General features: G+C 35.1%; 1 protein-coding gene across 2 annotated transcripts in view; it reads right to left on the bottom strand.

The window, feature by feature from the left end:
• Positions 1 to 348: 348 nt before the first annotated feature.
• The window catches only part of LOC118735443, a 52011-nt gene continuing 27368 nt past the window's right edge, over positions 349 to 24991 (bottom strand). For both annotated transcript variants that reach the window (XM_036465198.1, XM_036465199.1), the window contains exons 7-10: positions 5084 to 5198; positions 4654 to 5003; positions 4282 to 4556; positions 349 to 1260 (exon numbers count right to left, since the gene is read on the bottom strand). In XM_036465198.1, coding sequence (XP_036321091.1) covers positions 1200 to 1260; positions 4282 to 4556; positions 4654 to 5003; positions 5084 to 5198 — 801 coding nt within the window. In that variant the 3' untranslated portion in view covers positions 349 to 1199. The remainder of the gene's footprint in view (positions 1261 to 4281; positions 4557 to 4653; positions 5004 to 5083; positions 5199 to 24991) is intronic.

Here is a 24991-nt window from a genome sequence, read left to right on the forward strand (position 1 = left end):
ATCGCAACTCTTTTGGTGATGCAGTCTAATGTACATATGTATGTATATGTATATATACTAACATTTTAAGAATTGATACATATTTTGTTCTAGAGAGCTACTAGTAGTCGGTACAGCTATGCAATTTTTACCCTATTTCTACATACTTAACTCGATTTCGGAGTATGTGACTCTCGCAGGAAATGTGCAATATGTATTTGGTCCAAGAAAGGCCATTTATAGCAAAATATAACAGCAGATAATCATTAAGTAAACCTTCATTTTCAAACTGCAATTCAAAAACGGCTGTTTCGAAGTTTTTTATATTTTTTATTTATTCCTTTATTTGTTTATTATTGTTTTCTTTAATTGTATTGTGAAGTTAAGTGAACTAGGTATGTATGTTTGTATGTTTATATAACAGTTATGCGGTTTCTAGTACAGATGCTTGTAAGTGTTTTTTTTTTCATCGCCATGCTCATTAATTTTTGAATTTCAGTTTGTTTTAACTGTTTGTCTTAGTATTTGAGAAATCCCTTTAAGTTTCAGTAACAAGAAGTTATTAAAGATATGTATGTAGCTTATGTTTTTTGTGTTAAGTTAAATACATAACAGTTATAATTATTGTTTTACAATTGTGAGTATGTTTGAAGATGTGGAGAAGTGAAAAAAAAAATTGTATTTAAAGTTAAGTAGGTGATACTTTCTCTTACCGTATGCGGCTGTGTGTCTGTTAAATATGTAGTAGGAATGTATGCATGTACATATGTGTGTATCTAAGAAATTCTTTGTGTTATTTTATTGTTAATTTTTTCATTGTAAATTCATATATCAACTCTGAAGCCCTAACTCTTTTGTTTTCGAAATGTTATATTTTAAATACAATATAATATAATACAATACAATTTTGAAAGTGTTTGCTTTTATTTTTTATGTATGTATGTATGTGTGTACGCAACTATAGATATATAATTAAATTCCGTAAGTTTTTCCGCCATTTTTTAGTTTTTATTTTCAGCAAACGCTGCCAACAGCGAAATAGTAAGCCTGATCCCGTACCCAGTCCGAACTTACCATTTTTTACCACATTTTACTATAAATCGATCCCGTACTCGTTGTGATCTTATTGTTGTTATTTGACAGTTTTACTAGATTTAGTCCGAAAAGTACGAGATCAAGCCTAGTAATTTATGCATGTGAGTATTTGTGTAGTTCTGGCTCTAGTTGTGATTAAATGGATTTTGGTTTTTATACCGTTGTGCAAGATGCTCGCTGGCGCCACTGTAAGAGGTAAAATGAAAATTTTTAGTAGTATACAAATTTTAACATAAATTTTTGGTCATGTAAAAACAGAATATAATTTTTTGATTATTTATAAACTGAATATGCATATGTAAATTTTAAGTAATTCAAAAACTGTACATAAATTGATGGTCTTAAAAAAGTGGACCCAACATTTTAAAGACTCAATAAGTGAACATAAAGTTTTTGGTTTTATGAAAATGGAAGAATAATTTTTGATCCTATGAAGAAAACATATGAATGTACAGAGGTTCTTGTGAACTGGGCATAAACTTTTTGTCGTGCAAAAATATACATTTTTCATTTTTTGTAAATTAAATATATTTTGTTTAAAAATACCACGCCTGGTCACAGTGAGGGGCGGGGGCTTAGGTTTTTATCACATAGTCAAAAGCTACGTTCGATAAAAAAAATTAGCCAACACCAGCCAATTATCAAAATCCAGAGCGTAAGCGAAAATTCTCTCCCGAAGAGAAGAAAAAGCAAAAAAGTAAACGAAAACAGGAACAAGAATACACACCAGCTGACTTTGTTTTCGTTTTATTTGTAAACAAGCTTAAATTCATGTTGCCTCCATTGAAGAAATAAAATTATAGTTTAAAAAACTAAAACCTCGCTATTATAATTTCCATTCGTACTGTTATCAGGTATGTAACTTGAGAATAAAAATCGCTGCATCTTTTAGGCGCAACAATATTACATAGTTACATCCCGAGCTAATAAAAGGGAGGTAAAAAAAGGAAAGTGAACGTTCAATGCTCGCCAGGAACATTTCTGGAAGTAAAAACTACTTAACACTATCATAAAGTCACATAGCAGGCAGTTAAAAAGCATATAAATACACAAACTCGAAAAATTCAATTTTGTTTGTTTACAAAAATTGCAACCATATTTTTCAGTTCAATTTTCAGATCATATTTTTTCGTGATGGATAATTTTTGCTGGCTCTTGGGATATACTACGTGTGATCACCGAGGGGGAGGGGGGGTTAAAATTTGCAAAAAGTGGGTCACGTAGTATGGGTACGATCCCTTAACTGAACATAAATTTTTAGTAAATAAAAAATGAACATACATTTTGAAAACTGAAAAGCTGAACATCTATAGACTGAAAATAAATACATATATATCAGGGTGGTTGCGAATATTTGCATTCGCAACCGCGGAGCTTCAGCATTAATTTTGACATTCGCATTCGCTGTCGCATTCGCAATAATCAATGCGGATCTTTTGCGAATGCGAATATTGGAGGGACCGAAAATAACAGTTATTTTTTTAAGAGTTAAACTTGGCCAAATATTGAAAAATATTTAAATAAAATGTGTTAGTTAATTAACATAGAACAAAATTTGGGTCAGGTATATGAATTTCTTTAGTATTAAATTATAAAAAAAAATATAAGTAGACGTGGTAACCTTCGTTCGTTATTTCTGTTTAAAAGCTATTTCAGTCCTCTTTCATATGATACCAAATTTGTTTAATTTAGATAAGTGTTTTGTGTTTGCTTATTATACGGAAAGGACTTTTATTTCGGAATAAAAAATATTTGGCCAAGGTTAAATCGTAAAAAATAACGTGTTATTTTCGGTCCCTGGAATATTGTGCAAGTACACTGATAAAACATGGAAGAAAGGATTAAAAATGACTTACAAAAACTAAAATCGAAAAACGCTGATGACGTCACAGGTTCTGCAAATTCAGAGAGAACCAAAGGAATGAGAATGAAGAATGCTTTGGAAAACAGCGGCGTTTAAACAACGATCTTGCCATGATGCTAGATTGTGAAGATGAAAGTCAGGAGTATACATACGACATTTACAGCCCCGACGCAATTGTCAAAAAGTAATTATTGCCCCGCAAAAAAATAAAATAAATAAATATAACTGAAAGTCCTCTCAACTGGTGCAGCGTCAATCGAAAAGAATTTACCATTTTGTCAAGTTTAAAGTTTTTCAAGTTTGTCGGCTTGAGCGAGTAGTCATTTAGAGGCGCAGCTTTGATTCGCGACCCTTTAAGAAACAGGCTGTAACCCGAAAAGGCAACAACATTACCTACTTTTTAATAAAAAGTTTTTATTAAATACAATGTTCCAATTTTTAAATTCATGTACTAAAAAAAAACACATTATAAAAAATTACTACCCTTTCCATGTTTTATTTACCTAAATCACCTAATTTACTAACCTAAATTATTTCTTAAAAACACTTGACATCAGCATTCGCATCCCCATCCGCGGAGGTTAGTATTTATACATCCGCATCCGCATTCGCGGATGTCTAAAATTCCTCATTCGCAACATCCCTAATATATATGTATGGTTTTATACATAGAAAGTGTACATACATTTTTGGAATCTTTAAAACTGGGCATATGTTTTTGGTACTTTAAAAACGGAGCCTAAACTTTTGGTCTTATAAAAACTGAACACAAATGTTTGGATATTTTTTTGGACGGTACTTGAGTGACGTACAAATTAATGTTTAGTTATTAAATGATAAAAAAAAATTATGTAAAGTTTCTAAATACCTACAACGTATATTAAATTTTTAAATGACCAAAAATGTGTCCAATTTTTAATTAGCTAAAAATCGTCTCCAGTTTATGCCCAGTTTTTGTTAACCAAAAATGTCCGATTATAAAATGAAAGTGTGAAATGAAAAAATATGTCCATAATTAAATGACCAACAATTTATGTCCGACTAAAAAAAAAATTGTTTGTAAAAAAATGTATTTTCACTTGTTAAATTGTCATAAATTGATGTAAAATTTTTAAATTGTCCAAAATTTATGCCCAGTTTTTAAATAGCCACACATGTGTATCCGGTTTGTGGGGCATAACAAAATGTTTTCCAGTTTTTAAAGTACCATAAATTTATGAAGGTTTTTTTAGTTAAATAACAGCATTTCCGATATTTAAGATTATCAAAAATTGTAGTATTCTATTTCTACTTTCAAGCAACTTCCTACATAAAAGTTGCCTTCCTCCTCATCGTTTCCTTACATGTATCTCGTAAGCTCTTCAATATCCGCCAGCATTGAATCCTGCGACACATGCAGATCATCCCTTTCCATCAAATTATGCACTAATGACTCATTCAACTCTTCAATATGTGTATGCAGACTATTGACCAACACTTGCAGCTGTGCTATATTCATATCGGTAAGCATTTGCCGTGAGACTCGACGTTTATCGGCGGTCATTTGTACGCCCACTTTGCGCAGTGAAACCCGTATGATATCGGTAATTGGTGATACACGTCGGTTTTGGCGCTCAATCTATTGAAAAGCACGTGTGTGAATATTTTGAAGATATATATGTATAAGTAGATATATATGTAAGTACATATGTATATATGTGCTCAAATTGTCTTACCTCCATCTGCATGTGTGCCATTTCTTTAGCTTGCGCCAAGGCCATACGCGCTTCAATTTGCAATTTGGCTTGCTTGGTAAAGAAATCACATTCCATGTCCTCGATGCTGATTGCCGACAGCGTCTTTTGTAAATTCTGTTGTTTGCCCGCAGCTATGGTTCCATGTGACGAAATTGAGGCACGTCCGCTGCCAGCATATGGGTAGGTGGGTTTATCTGCGAGAGAAATGCTAACCGCACTCGCATTATCCACATTATATTTGGTTTTGGAAAGCTTCGGACAGGTTTCGGAGTCCGAGCTGTGGCTCTCGGTGTCAGAAGAGGGCTCATTTAGGCGGCCTAGTTGTGCACCTAAATATGTACGTATGTATGTGAAAATAAGATTGGTTTATGAACAAGAAATATTCAAAAGTAGCTGAGCGCGTTTTTACTTGCTAGTCTTGACTGTATGCCCGTCTTCCAAGCATTCCGTTCTTTCGACTCCTGACTGACTTCTTCCGAGCCCATAGCCAAACGGCGGCGGATTTCTTCGCGATCACTGCGACGCTGAAAAATTAATAAGAAAGAATTATTATTTTGGAATCACTTTGCTGAATTTTTCATGTCTTTGAATGGGAGTATGTGGATAAAATTAAAAACGTATTTGGCCAAATTCGGACCGCTGTGGAGTAAGCCTTTCCACCAGAAAGCATAGCTTGTAAGAAGGAGGAAAAACTCTCAAAATTAATAGCACCCTTTCGAGGAGGCTCAGAGAGACGTGCCTAAATTCCAACTATTACTGGAAGAATCTTACAAGTTAAGCTTGTAAAGTAGCTCGCCACATCTGGCTGACGCTAGCAAATGGAAGGACCATAAGCCTATTTTTCTTCTAGAATGCAATCAGCGGAATAGGATCTTTAGCGAGCTATTACTGTTCTAGGGACTGTCTAGCCTTGTCTAAACTAATACGATGTTTCCATGGCCCTTAATACGCTCTCTCATTCGTAATTCAATTTCCAATTACCATACGAATTGTAAACAAATAGCTACCGTCTCTAATTTTAATCGGAAATTTATCGAACTCAAATCAAAGAAGGGGACGAAATGAAGGAAAAAAACCATGAACTATCGAATCGAATTAAGAACGTGCCGTGTAAACGGCATAATTCACCAAAGTAATTGAGAAGCGAACAACGTAATTGGCAGTGCCCGTTGGAACTTAGTTTAAGACTATGTGAATACTTTTCGGACAATATGTCGAAAGCTTAAGTTTAAGGAGTATTTGCTATTCACAACGCCACATAAATTGGTCATATCTCTAGGCACGCGGACAGAATGGGCGACTTGGAGCATCAACATCCAGGATCAACATCCAGGATAGTTGCAATAGTTCTCTCGAAAGCCCCGAAACCCGAACAAAAGCACGACGTAGAGACTAGCAAAAGGAATTCAAAAATATGTAATAAGACAGGTAATCCCTATGAACTTACGAAAAGTGCTGAGTGCTAAAAGTTTCGCAGACAGCTGATATTCACATTGATGTTAACTCCAAAGAGTTCCTCTTAAGTGTTGATGAAATACAAACCAGTTTAAATCTGGCGAGCGCCGGCCAGCTGATAAATAAATGCTGAGATGATTCCACTGCATCATCATCTAAATAGCTGCGGCAATAGTGACTTGTAAGGATATTAAGTCACATCGCATGGGCAACCAAAGGATAATACTCCGTCAGGACACATGTCAGAATCAAGAGTTGGGGTTTAGTCTAGTGAAGACGTTTCGTCCGGTTGATCACCGGCTAGAAAGACTTTACGTCTTTACATGAGAGGCTTTCGCCCAGCTCGCTGAGCCGACTGTAAGCCCATCTGTGTAAGTTGGTTGTACTGCTACCCAAGTTGACACTAACAGGTCTATTCTGCACGTTACCGAAGATTTTGTAACCGAAAAATTGTATTACCAAAAAATGTTACCAGTTCTTGTCACCGCGATTCTAGGTACGTTGGTAATGCAGTTAAAATATTCAGCAATTCAGCTATGAAGAAATGTGCAAATCCTGGCATTGCATATTTCACGGGGCAATACTTTGTTACCAGCTTATGAGAGGCAAAGGGTGAGAAAATTGTGTGCTAGTTTTTTTAAATTTCACACTCTTGCAAGGCAAAAAAGGCACATTCTCTGCCCTGTGAAGCTTTGTCAGGGGATATGGTTGCCCTTAAAATCAGATGGTTGTTCAAAACGACAATATTATGAAACGCGTGAGCTAGACAAGGACAAGAAGGCCAAAACATGCCCTTTTACAGGGTTGAGTGTAACATCAAAACCATTTTGCACCGGAGAAGGGCAACATTTTTTTGAAGAAACGAAATCACCATTAGATACTCTTTTAAGCGAATTCTTAGTCCTTCAAAGTTTTTCCGTAGTTTAAAAAATTAACTTAAGCCATGAGGAATTATAGATGAAGTCCTTAAATAGTGGTACTTTTCCATATTTGAAAAAAATATGTCATTTTGTTCAAACGAAGCAACTGAGAGGATCTTTAGTATAAAGTTTGCTTCCTGGCGCAAAGAGAGGCTTCTAATTAAAATTTTTTAATGTGAACTTAATTAAAAGTAATTTGAAAATGAAATGTATACAATTTATTGACTATTTAAACCCTGAAGATGGAAATGATCTCATTATTGCTATTCAAAAATGTCATACATATAAAATAATTTATTGGCTTCTGTGTACAAGGATGTGCACACTCATGTTTAAATGAATAACACCTTTATATTTTATGAACTATATTTTACTTATATACCAAAATATTGTTAAAAACAAGTACTCTGGTGGTTTAAAGTATTTAATATCTGTTATTCAAAATTTTGCTTTGAATAAAAATGTACTGAAAAGTACTGATTTTTTTTGACATGAAAAAGTCTAACGTATTGATTTCGCGCATAAAAAATCTGGCAACCCTATTTTCAAATGAGCAATATATGTATCAAGGAAGGGAATGTAAAAAGCAATGCGATAGTATGCCTCGGCGTCTCCGGTTTTCACATTAAAGCGATTCTTTTGGCGATAGCAGTCGTCACAGTACCTTGATTTATGTACCTAGGTTGGTGCATACTTCTTGAAATGAAAGTTTGTTTCTGCACCTTGCCGCATTTTTTCAAATTCCTTTAAAGCGTCGTCGGCTAAGCTCCATTGCTTCTGCAAGATCTTCATCAGGTATTTGTAATTGCCGGCTATCAAAGCAACAACAATTTATAAAGAGGCAAATGCTTGGCTGTTGTCGCTGTGCTAACAGTTTTTCAAACCCTGATAATTTCTATAGATATTCGCACGATACAACAAATTTTTACGGTATTTTCCCCGTGACATATAAAAAGTTGTTGGCAATTGGAAGAAATACAACTTCGAATGTCTTTTTTAAACGATTTTTCATTTTGCTACGTTAGAGCCGTTGCCGAGAAACTTATGGATACATATACATATACACAAAAATTGCTCGTTTAAGGTAATTACAATAAGGGGCAAAATTTTCCGCAAACCCCCCCCAAAGAAAATTCTGGATCCTCCGCTGGTTACTCCGCTGCCATCTAAGCCCCAGTTGCGGCATATTCTGTTGTATGGAAAACCTATACTACAAGCATGTTTTCCTAGCGGCTAATGGCAGGTGATATTTGCTACAACTCTAAATACTTCTGCCCTTGACCTAAATACTTACTCTCTCTGGTGTTGCTTTCTGCTAAATTCAGGCCAAACCTCTCATGCTACCTCGCAAGTCTGGATCTCAGTTAGTGGATTTCTGTTTGTATTTGCCAGAGTGGATAACCCTGTGTCAAGGGTACAGATTCATCTATCAAGCTCCCGCCTTGGCCAGTTCATCTACCTTCATTGACTTCTATGTTTTTTAATCCATCCAAGAAGAGATGGGCATTGACTGAGACGCCGAGCCGAGTTGAGACTTGATTTCAGTAGATGATATAGCAAGGACTTCTGCCTGGCTATCTGAGTAAATCACCACTATTTATTTCCTCGTATCTGTATAGTTTAGTATGCTAAAGCCCTTAAATATGCCCAGAACTTCAGCCTGAAATATGCTAGCCGAAGAGACCGATTGACTCCAAGCTCTTCGGAATTTACCTCTGCTCCTACACCCACCATCATGAACACATCAGTGTAGATACAGATGGCTTCCTTATCGACAGCTTGGCCTCTGCCCCGTGCTCTTCTGGTTCGAAACCACACATGTACATTCCAGCAAAAATCGAGGCTTGACGGTATATATGCCGTAGCCTGTGTAGGAGCATCCCACAAGTTGCTACGTGAACTCGTATGCTATGACTGTCTAAAAAGATGGCCTGTGCTTTGGCACCCAAATAAATTTTATATGAAACTAATCCAAGGCGATCAAGAGAAAGAGAGGGAAGTCTGGCATTCCTGAGCAGTTTCGATCGTCCCATGAGCGATCTAAAGGCCCTGATTGCTGATTGGCTATATATTTATGGTGATTTTTAAGACCTAAACACTTATAAAAAAAGGCAAAATAAAACAGCGAAATAGGCAGGAAAAGGCACTAGAAATCGCAAAAAAGGCAAAAGAAGGCACTAAAAATTACAAAAACCGAAAAATAATTTAAAAATACATTTATTTTAGAAATGTTTCTACTATGTATTACAAGTCAAAAGAGAAAACATATGAACTAGTTTCATTATTTGAAAAATGTTAACTTTGACTATTTTCTCCTTTCGAGTTTTTAACTCACAAAACTTTAATCTCTAAAGTTGTAGTAAAATTAAACCACAAGATGCCTTTTGAAGTTTTCTGGCAACATTTTCATTCGATTTTCGCGAAGAAAGTCCTTGAATGTACTAAACGTGCGCTTGGCGCCCAATTTAAATATGGAATGTTTGAAATTATCATATTATCAGGAATAATGGCTTTTTCTTCGCCATAATCACTTTTTTAAATGTGGAAAAGGCAAATATCTTAAAAAAGACAAAAAAGGCAACATCAAATGTGCATATATGGAGCAGGGAAAGCTAAATCGTGGACATTCTTAATCGTGTACACTCTATCTCTTTAGCAGAAAAAAGGCAATTTCCATAAAATCCGTTCCCTGGTTATTATTAATATGTAGCTAGTCGGCAGCCTCTTTGAAAGCCTAAAAAATGCTACAGAAATCAGGCAGCCGAACTTTACGGAGAGTTTCTCAATCAACTCTGCTGTCCAATTTCGATTCATCCATGACTTGTTGATTGGAAACCTATTCAACACTTAGAGCGATGCGTGCAGAAAAAGATCCGTACGGAGTCAGCCTTAGAATGCCTCAATCTGTTTCCCGAATGAAAGAAAAACTAGATCTGGGCTTACTGCGCTATCGTTACCTGCAATGTAAACAGATATCCGGAGAGCTGCGCGTATTCGGAAAAAAGCAGCCCTTTGCCTGGTTTCTATCTTTTTAACTCGGGTAGACTTTTCTACATAGTAAGTTCCGTATAACAAAATTGTCATGATTATGCTTTCATATGCTAATATATTACCCACATATCTCTCCCATAATAGTTTTACATCAGTATAGAGCAACTGATTTCGTTTTTTATCGCTTTACAATATTTGGTTTCCAAGATTTCTATCAAGGATTACGAGCAGAAACCTGACCTTTTGAGGGAGCCCAAATGAAATGTCGAAAGGATATGGACATAAAACACTTTATACATATCAGGATGAGCTCCGCCTTTCCAAGACTAATGGAAATTCAGTAACTAGCAGGACAGTTTTAAATAATTAAAATAACAAATATTCATTTCAATAAAGTATTTGAAAAGAAATGTGATATGTTATTGAAAAACTTTTAACGTTGTTGTGTTGACTATTGGGATTATTGGATTTTTACCGTATAATCCCAAGCTGACCCTAAAGATATTAGATTGGCTCTTGTTTTCGAGCAACTTAGGTTTAAAAGTGCTGAAAACCGCGTTTCTTGACATTTTTGAGCCTCTGTAAAACAATAAATTGTTGCAATACATCTGTCTGTATGGGAGGATATGAAAGCCTAAACACTGCTCTTTAATACTCATAATCAAAAAAAAAACATGGTGAAACGGTTAACGGCCTTTATCCCCATACTGCAGAAATCCCTGTACAAATCTTTGAAGTAAAACTCGCGGTTTCATGGTTTAGCCACCAAATACCTATGGGCAATGACTCTAGCAGTGGAAATGAAGTGTGTGACAAATCCTATAAGGATCGGCTGTAAAATTGCAGTAAATTTTTGTTGGCTTGTGATGTGTTCTCTTAGACGAAGGTTTTGGCTTCAATTTCAGCCTCCTAAGAAATTTTCAGCGCCTCAGATTCATTTCACACAAGTGATCAAAAACAGGCAAAACAAGTTTAAAAAGTCGTGCGTACTCTTATAAAAAAAAGCTTTCGAATTGTTTTCAGTATTCGGACTATAATTTTTGGATTTTGAGTATTAGGGGGCAGTGTTTAGCAGAGTGTCCAGATTGGGCGATTTAGCGCCAATTTGGCGATTTTTTTTTTGATATTTGCGCGTAAAAATTTAGAAATCGCCTTTGGCGATTTTTGCACTTCAAGTCAATTTTTTGTGCGCTACCATTGAATAGTAGGTTGTGGAGTTAGAGCTTTAGTTTTGATGTGGCAACAATTTTTATTGTTATCGATTTTATTGTGGCATATCGAACATTTGCAATATTAGACCTCCATTTGGTACAACTCCCGCTGAATGTGAAATTTGCAATGTGCGACTAATCAATTAATATGAGTTATAATAAAAAGTATGCGTATTTTTAAAAAATAGTTGTACATCACTATTATATAAGTGGTTTGCGGTATTTATTATTACCCTGAAGGTATTATATTCGTTTTTGGTTTTAAAAACTATGTTATAGCATCTCATAGATCTCATTTTTAAAATAAAAGATTTGTTAAGCCAATCTCATGTATTTTATAAAAAACAAAAAAATTGGGCGTTTTTTGGCGATTTTTTTTAGAAATGGCTTTCTGGTTTTAGGCTTTCATATCCTCCCACACAGACAAATATGTCGCATCAATTTATTGTTTTACAGAGGCTTGAAAATGTCCAAAAACGCATTTTCGGTACTTTTAAACCCTAGGTGCTCGAAAATTAGAGCCAATCCACTATTGGGCAGTGTAATTAATACTTTTTTAAGCTTTTATATCGTTGAACGTGCAAAATTAGGTGTTTTGAGTAGAGGCCGAAAATAATTATTATCTATTTCATTGGGAAGAAAAGGTCACGGTAGAATTCCCATTATCTTAAATTCTGCAGTTCATTTCATTGTAAATATTGGTACGTTATAAAAATGTTTATGTTAAAGCTTTAACAGATGGCAGAGATTATCCGGATTAACTTGGACTTAATCCGGATCAACTGCAGTTAATTCCCGAGTTGATCCGGATCAACGCTGCCGTCTGTTTAATCAATTTTTTTTTTCTTGACACGGTCGGTTGTGAACTATTTACTATTTGGAGGAGGGAACTCAATAAAGTGAGGAAAAAAAAGGCCGTTTACAATTTTGTTGCTGCCAACGGTGCTGCTTTTAACTTTGCAGCGGACAAATTAGGAAATTTAGACCTTTAATTTTTTTACTAAACCTGATATAATTTGCCAACAAATAAAATCAAAAATAGCCACTATATAAGTAGTTTTTATTTTTAATAAGTACAAATATTAAGAACAAAACTGCACTCAAACTTTTTTAATTAAACCACAATTTAAAAAGTGACCCCTCGGTCGTCAATGGTTACATTTTTTCACCAAAATTAATTGTTGCAAAATAACAATTGTCAAATTTTCCATAGTGCATTGCTTGGACTTAACGCAACTTAACTTAAGTACAGAGGATTCATAACATTTTCAGAGCAAAAATCGTTTGAAATTGTCAAGCTAACTAAGCAATTATCAAAGATTTTATAAAACAAATTCATGTTATGATTGACGATAGAGATTGCGAATTGAAATACATATTTAAATAAATACATATGTATGTAGGTATGTATGTATATTGGGTTGCGTTCAAATTTTTATATGTATTCCTTTAATCCTTTTGTAATAGTGAAAAGATGTTTTTTTAAAGGGCCAATTATAAGCCTGGAAAATATGTATTTTTATTTTAAGTGCAAGAGGCCGCGCACCGATCTAAGTACACCTGCCGCAAAATACAAATACATATCGCTCATTTATCAATAGTGTCATAATCCAAAATATATAAATTTTTAGTTGAGTATGCAGAAATTACCGCTACCTCTTCTTCTATGGTTTGTATAGCTGTATTTATTACCAGTATCTCACTAGAACAAAATATGTATTCATTTGTACTATGGGAGTACCTATATGTATGTAAATTTAAAACTTTAAAGCCGTTTATATCGAGTTTCACTTTTTGAAGTACGACACTATTGTAGTACTTAAATGAGCGATTTGCCGAATTTTCCAAACTATTGCGCAAAGCTTGAAAATTGGACTAACATAGATTTTTTAGAGAGGTAGCTTTCATAAAAAATTCGATCTATGCTGAATACCGTCATCGTGAGTAAAAGTGACGATGCGGCTAACGTTAGTCATTTTACTGATGTGCTAATGATCGTCGCCGATGACAATGATGATTTTCAGCATAGGGCCGAATAAACATTAAATAAACAAAATAGAAATAGCCAAAATTTGTTAAAATATCGCTATTTATTTTCACACCACTGTATGTGGAAACTCACGTTTGGTGTCCCAACAAACATTTAGGTTAGAGATCGATTTGAAAGCGAATGTGTTTCTCTAAGGTGGAAGGTTAGGAGACGATTAGAGAAATTGTCGAGAATTATAGCATTCTCTACACAAAGGGGACTTAGTTCTACATATCGGAAATGGGGTTAGATATGTATCTAATCGTATTCTAACAATGAATTCTAATTGGTTTCTAATGTCTAGTGCTTTTCTAATCATTCTCTTCTCGAATTCCAACATAGTTCTCTAACCTGAAATTAGATTCGAGAACTACATTAGAATTCTAATGTAAAATCAAAATATTTCTCTAACGTTAGAGACTTTGTTTTTTGGGTTTGCCCATTTTTTTATTTCAATATCGATTAAATAGTTCAACTGCTCAGACAATCGGCAACTGAAAAAGCATTTTGTTGTAATTAAATGCACAAATCTCAATTAAAAGAAAACAAGTTTTATGTTTTTAATTACTACACCATTTGTTTTCACATTTTGAGAACAGTTTTTCCTATATAAATAGTTTCACCTTGGTCTTTTAGTCCTTTTTCAGTTACATATATACACATGTGTGTATGTCCCGAATTTTCCAAAATATATATCGAGGACTTATATTCAATCCCTCTATCTTCACTTTTCACAAGAATGGGGTTCTGATATAAAAATCCACCTAAGACTTAAGTGTCATCGGTGATATTAATGCTGACCTTTGTGCAATGCTTGACAGAAGAATTTACTATTAAAATGCAAACTCAGAATTAACATCGGAGATGACAGGTAAGTCCCAGATGGGTTCAAACCTCACAAAGTAGTTTTTGTGAGAATTGCAGATAGAGGGTATTGAATATAATCCCTCGATATGTATTTGCTCAACCTACACTAAATCGTTTGCCTTCAGCTACATGCGGATCAGTCACAAGTATAAATTTATCCAATACGTCTAACAGATATTCCGCCTCAATATCGCTGTTCAGCACCGGTAATTCAATAAATTTGGTAGTTAACGTTGTTGTTGTTGGCTTGTAAACGCGCGGAAACATCCATGCCGCACCATCCACTTCATCACTATCAGCTTGTGCACATTTTCGATATTTTTTTAAACCACGAAATTTACTTTTAAGATCGAAAATTATTTTATCCAGCATTTTCAAAAGAAAATTCACAAAAACAGGATAACAAAAATGATTGCTTAAATCAAAATAAAACACATCAGCAGTAATGGATCACTCTAGTGTTCGCGCACTCATGCCTTTCAATACTATTTTCCTTGCAAACGCATGCCGACGGTGTAAACCCCCTGCCAAAAGATGGTGCATGGAGACACACACACACCTATAATTATGTATGGACCCTACAAGACAGCTGAGTATCATATGAGTACTCATATTATCATTACTCCTAATCACAAAAGTGCTTATCAAAGTCCTCATTTTCGTTCAGGCCATGGGAAAAATTTGAGTACTTTCCCCTCAATGTTGTCATCAGAAAGTCCTCAGTACTAATAGTCAAACTACTCATTTATGCCGTACTACAAAAACAAAAGTGTAAATGTGTGAGAATTTTTGCCTAAAGTGCTCAGCAATGTCTTGTAGGGGATTTGTTAACATTCAGGTACTCGACATCACAAACACACATATATGCAAGTAGAGAAGCAAATCCGTGCAAGGAACTTGTGAAATCCACCCTGATCTTAACTAGGCGCATACATAAGCATGTAGGAACGTTTGTTATCAGGTACTTAGTTCATTTCTTGGGGTGTGTCTTGAACAGATGTTATCCTTCGCTGCACAAATGCATTGAAGATCGTGCAGCGATTCATACTAGTGTATAAGCACGCTTAAGATTAGAAGTGGTTGCTACTCAAGTTTCAGTGAAAACTGTTAGGAGGAAATACTTAATATCTTTAAGTAATTTAGTAATGTATTAAGGATTGTAATGTTTACTTATACCGGTATGTACATATCAGTGATCAGCAAAGTGTGCCTATTTTGATACTCCCCGTCACTCAGCAAATTCTGATGTATACCAAAAATCCATCTCTGGATCAAAGAAAAACTTTCCTTACTATAAGGTAGAAAATTCTTCCGAATGAGTAAAAACTTCTCCCGTATGCGTAATTTTTCTTTGGAATGTGTAAAAACGTACACGAAAATATGGAACCGTGGATGTAATCTATCATTTTGAAGAAATGTTGGGCATGAAAAGAAGATAAAACTCCTTTAGTGCTGTTTCATTCCCAATTTTCTTCATTTTGAGTGCTGTTTTTCTTCAATTAAGAGACGTTTTTTTTTTGGGTGTACGCATATGCACATCGACATTGCATCATGTGTATAAGTTGCCATATATATGAATACGATGCCCTCATCATACTCATATCATCCCTAACAAGTTTGATCCTCAGCTCAACGGAGTTTGATCTACAATATTCATTGCATGAGTGGAATCATGTGAATCATTTCACTCAACCCGAAATTTGTAAATGCTGTTTTCGCCAACTAGTTAGGGCAATGCTATGCAGATAGTTGTTTTTACCAAAGCATGTTAAAATTGTGTTTGCTTATATGTACATGCATATCGTCGATGTTTTTGCAAATCCGCCCATCGACCAGTTGCAAAACCGCCTAAATCACCGTTGTGGCAAAAATGAAATTTGGTAGCCTTGCACTCCAGACATCGAGATTTATGCATAAAAATCGTTATTAAAACAACAGATTTGTAAAGTAATAGCTAGAGAAAATACCGCCTATAAAGGCAATTCCTTCAAAGAATACACCGTTTTTTCGCTCTTTTATAAAATTTGAGTGCCGTAAGATAGGCGGTTTTGCAATTGGGCGATGGGCGGTTTTGCAAAAACATCGACGATATGTATTTATGTACATATGTACTCTGGTGCGTCTATTCATATCTACTTATGTATGTGTGTACTCATATACATATACAATATTTCTACATACGCGACCACGGGACTGCTGAATCGGTAGCCACCTGATAAACTCCGTCAATTACCGACCGACTACTAGCAGTGTATTTCACCGATTACTTTTACAAGGCAATGTCCTAGGCGGTAGTCACCATCGGCTCTTTCTCTGCATTACCGGGAGTTACTAAAGTAGTCACTTGCGTGATTTATGGGCGCCCTCTGTCGTAATTTTTCGCTATTCTGCTTCCGACTGGTTCGACTCTGCACTACCATGTGCACTACCACGGGTTAATAGAGTAGCTACTTTCCTAGGAGTCGGTGCAGTAGAGGTTCAAAAGTAGCGATTGGCGCCAGCAGTACTGGAGGGTATTTTCTTTCATACATGTACATATATATGTATGTACATATGTACATTAGAGTGGTGCAAAAAAAATTTTCCACGATAGGGTTTGGGGCACCTTCCAAAATTTTTCCTCATGCCGAAAGAGGTGCTGGTCCCAAACCTTATATAATAAGTATATATATGTAGTATAAGTATAAAAGTAAACTTTTCTATGTATACATTTACCGGATGCTCATTATGCTCATATTTTACTCTAGAAGTATTGGGTACTTATCGAGGGATTATATTCAATAGCCTCTATCTGCAATTTTCACAAAAACAACTTTGTGATGTTAGAACTCGTCTGAGTCTTACCTGTCAACACTGGTGCTAATTCTGACCTTGCAATTTAAAAGTAAATTCTTGTGTCAAGCGTGATATAAGGTCAGCATTAACATCACCGATGACAGTTAAGTCTTAGGAGGATTTTTAAATCAGAATCTCATTTTTGTGAAAAATTCAGGTAGAGGGTATTGAATATAAGCCCTTGATATATTAATCAAACAATTGATTAAGTATCCTAAGAACATTTAAAATTTAAATTAAAAAAAAAAATCGCACAAGCTTCAGTTGTCATGCCAACAGTAGCTTTTTATAAGGATCACAAATATCTTTTCCAGTTTTACAGCGATCTAGTGGGCATTTCGAGATCATTGAGCACTCTGTATTGGTTCCAGTAGAAAACTGAAAGTTGGAATAGGTATTACAAATATCAAAGGAAAAATTTTTCTCCCCATACAAAAATTGGACCACTCTATGTACATGCGTTCACATAAATCCTACTTATTTCCTTAAGCTCTTTGCACATCAAGCCAAGGAGACTTGAAATTTGCGCGGGTCAGGCATGTTGTTAAATATGTAGTGATGGCAAAAAAATTAATAATCGATTAATCGGTTAATTGATTAATCAAAGCATTCGATTAATAATTGCAATTAATCGTAAGAATTGAACCGATTAATCGGTTGTTTCGATTAAAATGGATAATTAATAAAAACCATTTACATTAGTTATAAAACCTGACTGTTTTATTTAAGGATACATTTCCTGTTAAAATGTGGAAACTTGCGCCTTGAAGTGAGGATACAATCAAGAAAACTAAAAACGAAGGGAAAGAATAAATAAAAAGATGCAAAATAGTATGTCATGCGTTATACACCCCGTATATGCGCACTACAAAAATTTTTTCTTTGTTATTTAATTTTAGTTATTTTTTAAATATACTTTATTCTTTGGCAAAACCGTAAAATAATTAGGATGTAAAACTTTGTGCAATATTAAAAAAAAAATCAACAAACATTCCTAAAAATTTCGAGCCTTTTAATAAGATTTCTTAAAAAGACGTTCAGTATGCAGTTCTGTAACCCATTAAATGTTTGTATAAAAATTGCAAGGTTGGCACTTACCGTTGATTTTGGCAATTTTGTTTTTGTTGACGGTGTTGCCTATTTGCTTTCATATAAAAAAGAGTATCGAACATACTTTGTATGGAAGAAAATGCACAACATCGCCTTTCGAAAATAAAATGAAAATTTGTGCATACCTGCGTTGTGATGTTTTAGTTGCTGCTTAGGTTAAACTTGTGTTGCGGTTTTTTGCAAAAAAAATCGTTAAAAATTTGTCAGAATACGAGAATCTAAAAAGTCTCCCAACTCGTAAAATTATACGTACATATGTATGTACCGAGTAGAGGAGATACTTGTATTGTTAAAAAAAAACAAATTTACCGAGTAGAGGAGACACTCTTATTGTTGCTAATATTATTGATTGGTTAGAGTGCCAACTTTTGTTACGTAATTTTATTTCATACATTATTGTGTGAGTAAAGTAGTCATTTTTGATGGATTCTTTTCGATTATTTTGAAAATTAATCGGTTAATCGCTCGATTAATTGAAAGGAAAATGTCGATACAATTAAATCGTTAACCGAATGAAAATAACCGATTATAATCGGTTATTTGATTAATCGTGTCATCACTATAAATATAAGTATGATAGATACCTCTTGCTAATGGGTGGATATGACGTTCGAGGGCATTTCAATAAGCATGAATGCATATAAATAGAACAAATTATGGATGGTGAGTGGAATATACTCAGTTTGATCATACTTGCTGCGCTTCTCTGGTATATATCGCTCTTCAGATTAAGTACTTTATAAAAAATGGAAATCTAAACCCTCTTCTTAGAAAATATAAGTAGAAATAGAATAAAAACATCAGGAATTATGTGAGCAAACAGATTCAGAAGAATAAAAATGAATTTTATTTCAAGAAGTTTGCAGATTGTATACAGAAGACTTGGCAAGTATTCAACGGAATACTTGAAAGGAAAAATCTAAGTCCAAATGACTTTATCGCTAAAGATTTCGTGGGCGACTATATGAAAAGCATATGTGATATTTTTATGCACACATTTAATGAAGGCGTAGAAAATGCAATACACAATTGCGATATTAAGATCATAAATTCGTTAGAATCTAAAACATTAAACTCTATCTATGTGAAAGAACCAAATGAGGAGGAAATTATTGATATTATGTCAAGCTTTAATGAGAATAAGAGTCCTGGTTTTGACCGTATAAGACCCAAAGATCTTAAAAGAAACGCATCTGTGATAACCCCTGTGATAACGAAGCTTGTAAATCTAAGTCTAACTCAAGTCAAACGATACCCAAGCAGTTAAAAATCGCAGTAATAAGACCAATTTATAAATCAGGAACCAGTGGTAGAAAAATGTATGGAAAAGGTTTTTGTGCGAAGATTAGCTAGTGGACAGAACGATACGAGTACCGAGCACAGAATATCGATACTTTTCATGAGTACCAAGTATGTAGTATCGAGAACTCGATACTTTTTGGCATGTACTAAGTAAGTAACGGAATACTAAAAAGTATCGATGTGTTAAAAATTGTATGCCAGTTTTATTTAAATACCCCCATTTTTGGGGTAAAGTTTATACCGTTAGAAAGCTGGAGATTCCGCCTTTTGAAAAATAACCACTTTTAAGTACGGGAGCCTCCTAGCTCTTAAGATAATTAGTGTTCAAATTTTTTACTAGTATTTTATTAGGTCAATTAATTTTAGGAATGGGTCATCGTGATTCCTAGTAATAGATTTTCCCCACAAATATTCAAAAATCGTGCCACGCTCAGAATCATAACCCTTGATCAGAAGAATTCTCCTTTCTATGTTGTCGGAGACGAGGGGCGGAACTTCTTTCTGCGTAGGCGGCCTTCGGCCGCACTCAAAAACTAGAAGGCTCTCGCACTTAAAAATGGGCTCGGGGCCTCCATTTCAATGTGCACCCAAAACCTTTTAAGTATATAAATTTCCAAAAATTACATACAAAATTTCGCGTTTTTAATTACATTGGCAAATGTTTAATAATTACCGAAAAAGCATTGTGGAGAAAGTTCGTGTGTTGCAGCGGAATAGCTGCGCTTGATTGTAGTTCGCTCACATGAAAAAAGTGGAAAAAACAACAACAGTTTATAAGGCGAACTTAGCACAGTGCGTAGGCAACCAGCTGTAGGCTGAATCAGTTGGGATCGTCGGTTCGAATCCCGCTGAAGAAGTCTGATGAGGAGATGTGGTGATCTCCGAAATAGCTAACCCTTCTACCATTTATAAATTAATGTTAATTTTCCACAATAGTTTTCATTAAAAAACGGCCTGAAGCTCAATAAAATTGTTGAATAAAAGACTTTTTGTAAATTCTTTTGATTCTTACAAAACCTCAAGCTATCAACTAAGAAAATTGAATGATAAAAAAAGGTTGCCGTTCCTGTTCGCATTGTTTTGAGTCTTGTCTTCAGTTGAAATTTCTGCATTATCGTCACTTTCCTCACTAATAATTCCAATTAATAATACAAGATTGGCGCTTACACATCTGTTAGTGTTTGCCCGAGCTTCTCCTCCGATTTTTGGTATGCGCCTTGATGTTGTCACACAAAGGGGAGGAACCTACAGTTTTACGCCGGCTCGGAATGGCGATTATATTTTTATGAGAAGCTGTTTTTTCATGGCAGAAAGAGGTTTACCATTGCCTGCCGAGGGACGACCGCTGTTAAGAAAAAAACCTTTTTCTAAAATTTTTTTTTGCGATGTTGCTTTGACTAGGGCTTAAACCCAAGCCCTGCGGAGTGATAGCGCGCACTGCAAACCACTACACCACAGCGACCGCCCAATTACTTGGACATTAAAAATTAGTTTTTGGAAGTGAACTAGTAATTTTATTATTTTTCTTTTTTCTAAACGGCTATTGTGCCACCAGTGCATAATTGCGAAAGGGAGGCAGGGTGGCGGAGGACGCGAGCGCGACGTCACTTTCAAAATTTTGTACTTACAATTCCGTCCATTTGACTTGTTCATGTACTACTTTTTGTCAAATGTCACTGGGTGACTGACTACCTATGTGCACTAGTTTGCTTTATTTTTCAATTGTTAACTTTAAAAGTTGATCTTATTGCTCTACGAGAAATGAAATAAAGCAAATTTTTGTTATTTCACATTCAATTGGGAAATAACATAAATTTGAGTTATTGCCGTTTTATGCAAGTAATAACCTTGGTGCAATTCTGAGTTTACTTAACTAACGGACTGCTGTAATCAATCGTAAACAGTTAAGAATGTAAGAATTATGTTATTGATACTTATTATGTGGTGCTTATGCGTGTATGTATGCACATTAGGGTGGTTCAAAATGTGAAAAAGTAACTGCGGAATTTTAATGCTCTTATCCCTAAGTTTATTCCATACCGAAAAAAATAATCCCCTGCTTTTTTTATTTTGAAATCAAAAAATATTTAGAGGTCGTTCAAAGTGCTCAAAGTTTTCCATGGATTTTATATGGGGAAAACAAGTTGTCGTAGAGATGTTATAGAGTTCTTGAAAATTTTTCCTTTTTGACCAGAAAGCTTTGCTTCTTTTCAGGAGACTGCCAATAATGATACCCAATTGTTTACTTTAGCATTTTTTTAATATAAGCGATTTTTTATGAATGCCACAATTGCATTTTTTGAGGTTTTCAGGGGTCATATAAAATATAGTTAATAATAGAAAATGGTTAAATAAACAATTACGTATTGCTATTGAAGGTCTCCTGAAGAGAAACAAAGTTATCGGTTCGAAAAATATTGATTTTCAAGAACTCTATACCCTTTCTACGAAAACTTGTTTTTCTTAATAAAATACATGGAAAACTTTGAGCGCTTAGTGCGACCTCCAAATGCTTTTTGATTTCAAAATAAAAGAAACGGGGGTATAATTATTTTTTTTTTGGTATAGAACAATCCTAGGGAGTGAGAGCATTAAAATTCCGACTAAACTTTTTTTTGGACCACCCTAACGTACATAATTGTACAATTCATTTTGAAATTATTATGTTTATTAGACTGCATCACCAAAAAAAGTTGCAGTTTTTCCGCCGGGATTACAAAATCTATTATATTTTAAGACGTCCACCAAAATATTTCGGAAAAATATAAAGTCCTACGTGAGCTCGACCGATTTGAAAATACCTCCAAAAATGGAGTTTTTTATCAATGAAAATAGTTTCTTAGAGAACTTTTTGAAAAAGGTCCCCTCAGATGACAAAATAGATTAAGCTTAAAAAATCTGCATACAAATATTTAAAAATCTTTTCAACGGGATCGTAATAATGAGATTTTTGATGCTTTTTTTTTACTTTATTCAAAGATTGATTTACGAAAAACTTGAATAACTGGGCCCAAACTATTCAGATGTATACTTATCGGATCTCAGTAGAAAGGTATTCTCCCACTATTTTTATTTCTGTCCAAGAAAAGTCATTCGTGTCCCAATTTTTTTTTTTAAATACCAACACATCTTAATTCAACTCTGAATTATGTTCGTTCATCCTACCTTTCGTTTTCATCCTTTGAATGAGTTCATTAACAAAGGACAAAGGGGAGAAATACCTTTCCAATTATACCTCACAAGTCTAAATCGGAAAAGTTTAGCTTCAGTTATTCAAGTTTTTCTTATACCAATCTTTGAAAAAAGTTTAAAAACAGCATCAAAAATTTCATTATCACGTTTCCGTTAAACTTTTTTTTTTAATTTTTAAAAATATTTTTATGCAAATTATTTAAGCTTAAACCGTTTTGTCGTTTGAGGGGATTTTTTGAAAAAAAAATTTATTCATAAAAACTACACTTTTGGAGGTATTTTCAAATCTGTCCAGCTCACGTTAATCTTAATATTTTCCCGAAACATTTTGTTTATACAGATTTTATAATTCCAATGGAAAAACAGTGCCGATGTTTTTTTTTGTATGGGGAGTGATGCAGCCTAATGTTTATGTATCTGTATCATAATCATACATGCGCTCTTCCTCGTCACCTTGGTGAGAAATACCTAATTACTCACGGTAGTAAACACAATCACATGCGTATCTACGTGGATACATAAATTTAAGACCTACTGCATTTAACTACTTGTTTAGCTAGCGATAAACAAAAATTGTTCTGCATGACTTGCTAGCGTAAGGCTGTATTAGCCTAAAAAAAAATAAATTTTAAATGAAAATTTGGATTTACTGCAAATTTTAACTCTCGATTCCACGAATTTAAGTGGAAAGTGAGACCAAACTGACCCCGGATTCGGGTTCAGCGACCCCAAAAACATTTAAGTGACCTTTTGTTACGGTTTTTGTCGCTTATCTGGATTTTCATAAACGATTCATAGGAAAATTGTCGGGAGACTGGACGGAAAATGTTGACTTAGTACTGAATTGTTATTTTTTTATAAGCCGCACATAACCTTCGATTCTACATAGAAATACCTAACTTTTCACATCTTAGAAATAACGATAGCTCTCCACCCATTTTGGGCAGAGCCGCATGCGTTTTTACGTATATATTTCTGAATAACCATTTAAAATTGTTGAAGGCGTGAGTTGTGTAATTTCTTCCTCTAATCACTAAGCCTCCTCGCTGAGAGTCAAGCTCAAGGGGCTGCCTTCTGCCTGCTTGTCCGCATACCTTGTAATCATGTGGAGGAACTATTCTGGGCGTCTGCCTATTATTTAGTACTTTAGAAGGCGGCTCTTAATAAATATATATTTGTTGGGTCTTCTTTGGGCAAAATCTATAAAAATTTGTTACTAACTGCATATAAGATCTTCTCCTCCTGCCGCTCCTTGAAGACTTCTTCTCTGTCGGTTTTTCATTCATCCATTGTTATGGAATGCTGGGCCCTTCTCGGCAAATATTTATTCAGGTGACCACTTTATTTTTGAGAACAAAAATTAACATCTGGGTTGCGCCAAAGAAGAAGGATTTTTCTCCAGTACTTCTATGGAGGTTGTGCCAATATGCTGAAGCGATTTTGATGAGGCTATTGACCGTCAACGCTGCAGAACCATAAAACTGAAATTTTTTGCCCAAATTCAATAACATGGAAGGAAATCAAATGTGTTTTCAGCAGGATTACGCTACGTGCCACACAATGGACGTCACAATGGACAATCTGCAAGCATGATTTGACGGCACGGTTATCGCTCGCAGAGTTGACATGAATTAAGCAGCCAGTACGTGCGATATGACGCCGCTAAAGGTTTTACTATAGGGTTTTCTGAAGTTTCAGGTCGACGGCACTAAGCCTCAATCGACTGATGCCCCTAATGGAAACCATCCAGGCCATACCTTCACAAGGTACATCAAAATTCCTTTCTATGATACCAACTCTTGACATATGACCTCCTCAGAGATTCCCGCACTTACAGAGGACAAAGCAGCTTCCAACAGCAGGGGGGCTAATCCATACACAAGCAGCGTATAGGGATTTATTTGGCTACCGAAGGATATGGATTTGTCAGAGACTATTTAATAGGACCATAAAACTTCTCACAGAAATACTAATGGTACCCTGGTGTATTGGTCACACGACCACCATATTTCAAGCTGCGTAAAAGAATTTCTGTAGAAGCTGGAGACACGAACTTTTGTTCATTATTTCTTCGGAGACCTGGAGGACTTTGGCACTGTATCACTGGAGGCGGTGTCTGGATTCGTCAAAAGATCGGTATTTGATTGAAGAAGTCTCGTCCTGGGTACCACAAATGGGCTCTGTGGCCACCGAGTGAGCTCTTAACAAGAACAACTCGTTTGAGCTATCCTAACCTAAATTATGTCTCCAGCTAAACCAGTTCATTCCACCTCTGTGTCCTTCCTTCTTACCAACAGCCTACCCTTACCTTCGAAAGAGAGTCTGATTGCAGTAAGAAGATTGTGGAGAGGGAGCAACAATTGTTATAGCCTAGTCATGAGCTATGTATTTTTTCTACATTGTTT

Source organism: Rhagoletis pomonella, unplaced genomic scaffold (genome assembly GCF_013731165.1).
Source record: "Rhagoletis pomonella isolate Grant_MI unplaced genomic scaffold, Rhpom_1.0 Rhpom_scaffold_00003, whole genome shotgun sequence".
Taxonomy (NCBI): domain Eukaryota; kingdom Metazoa; phylum Arthropoda; class Insecta; order Diptera; family Tephritidae; genus Rhagoletis; species Rhagoletis pomonella.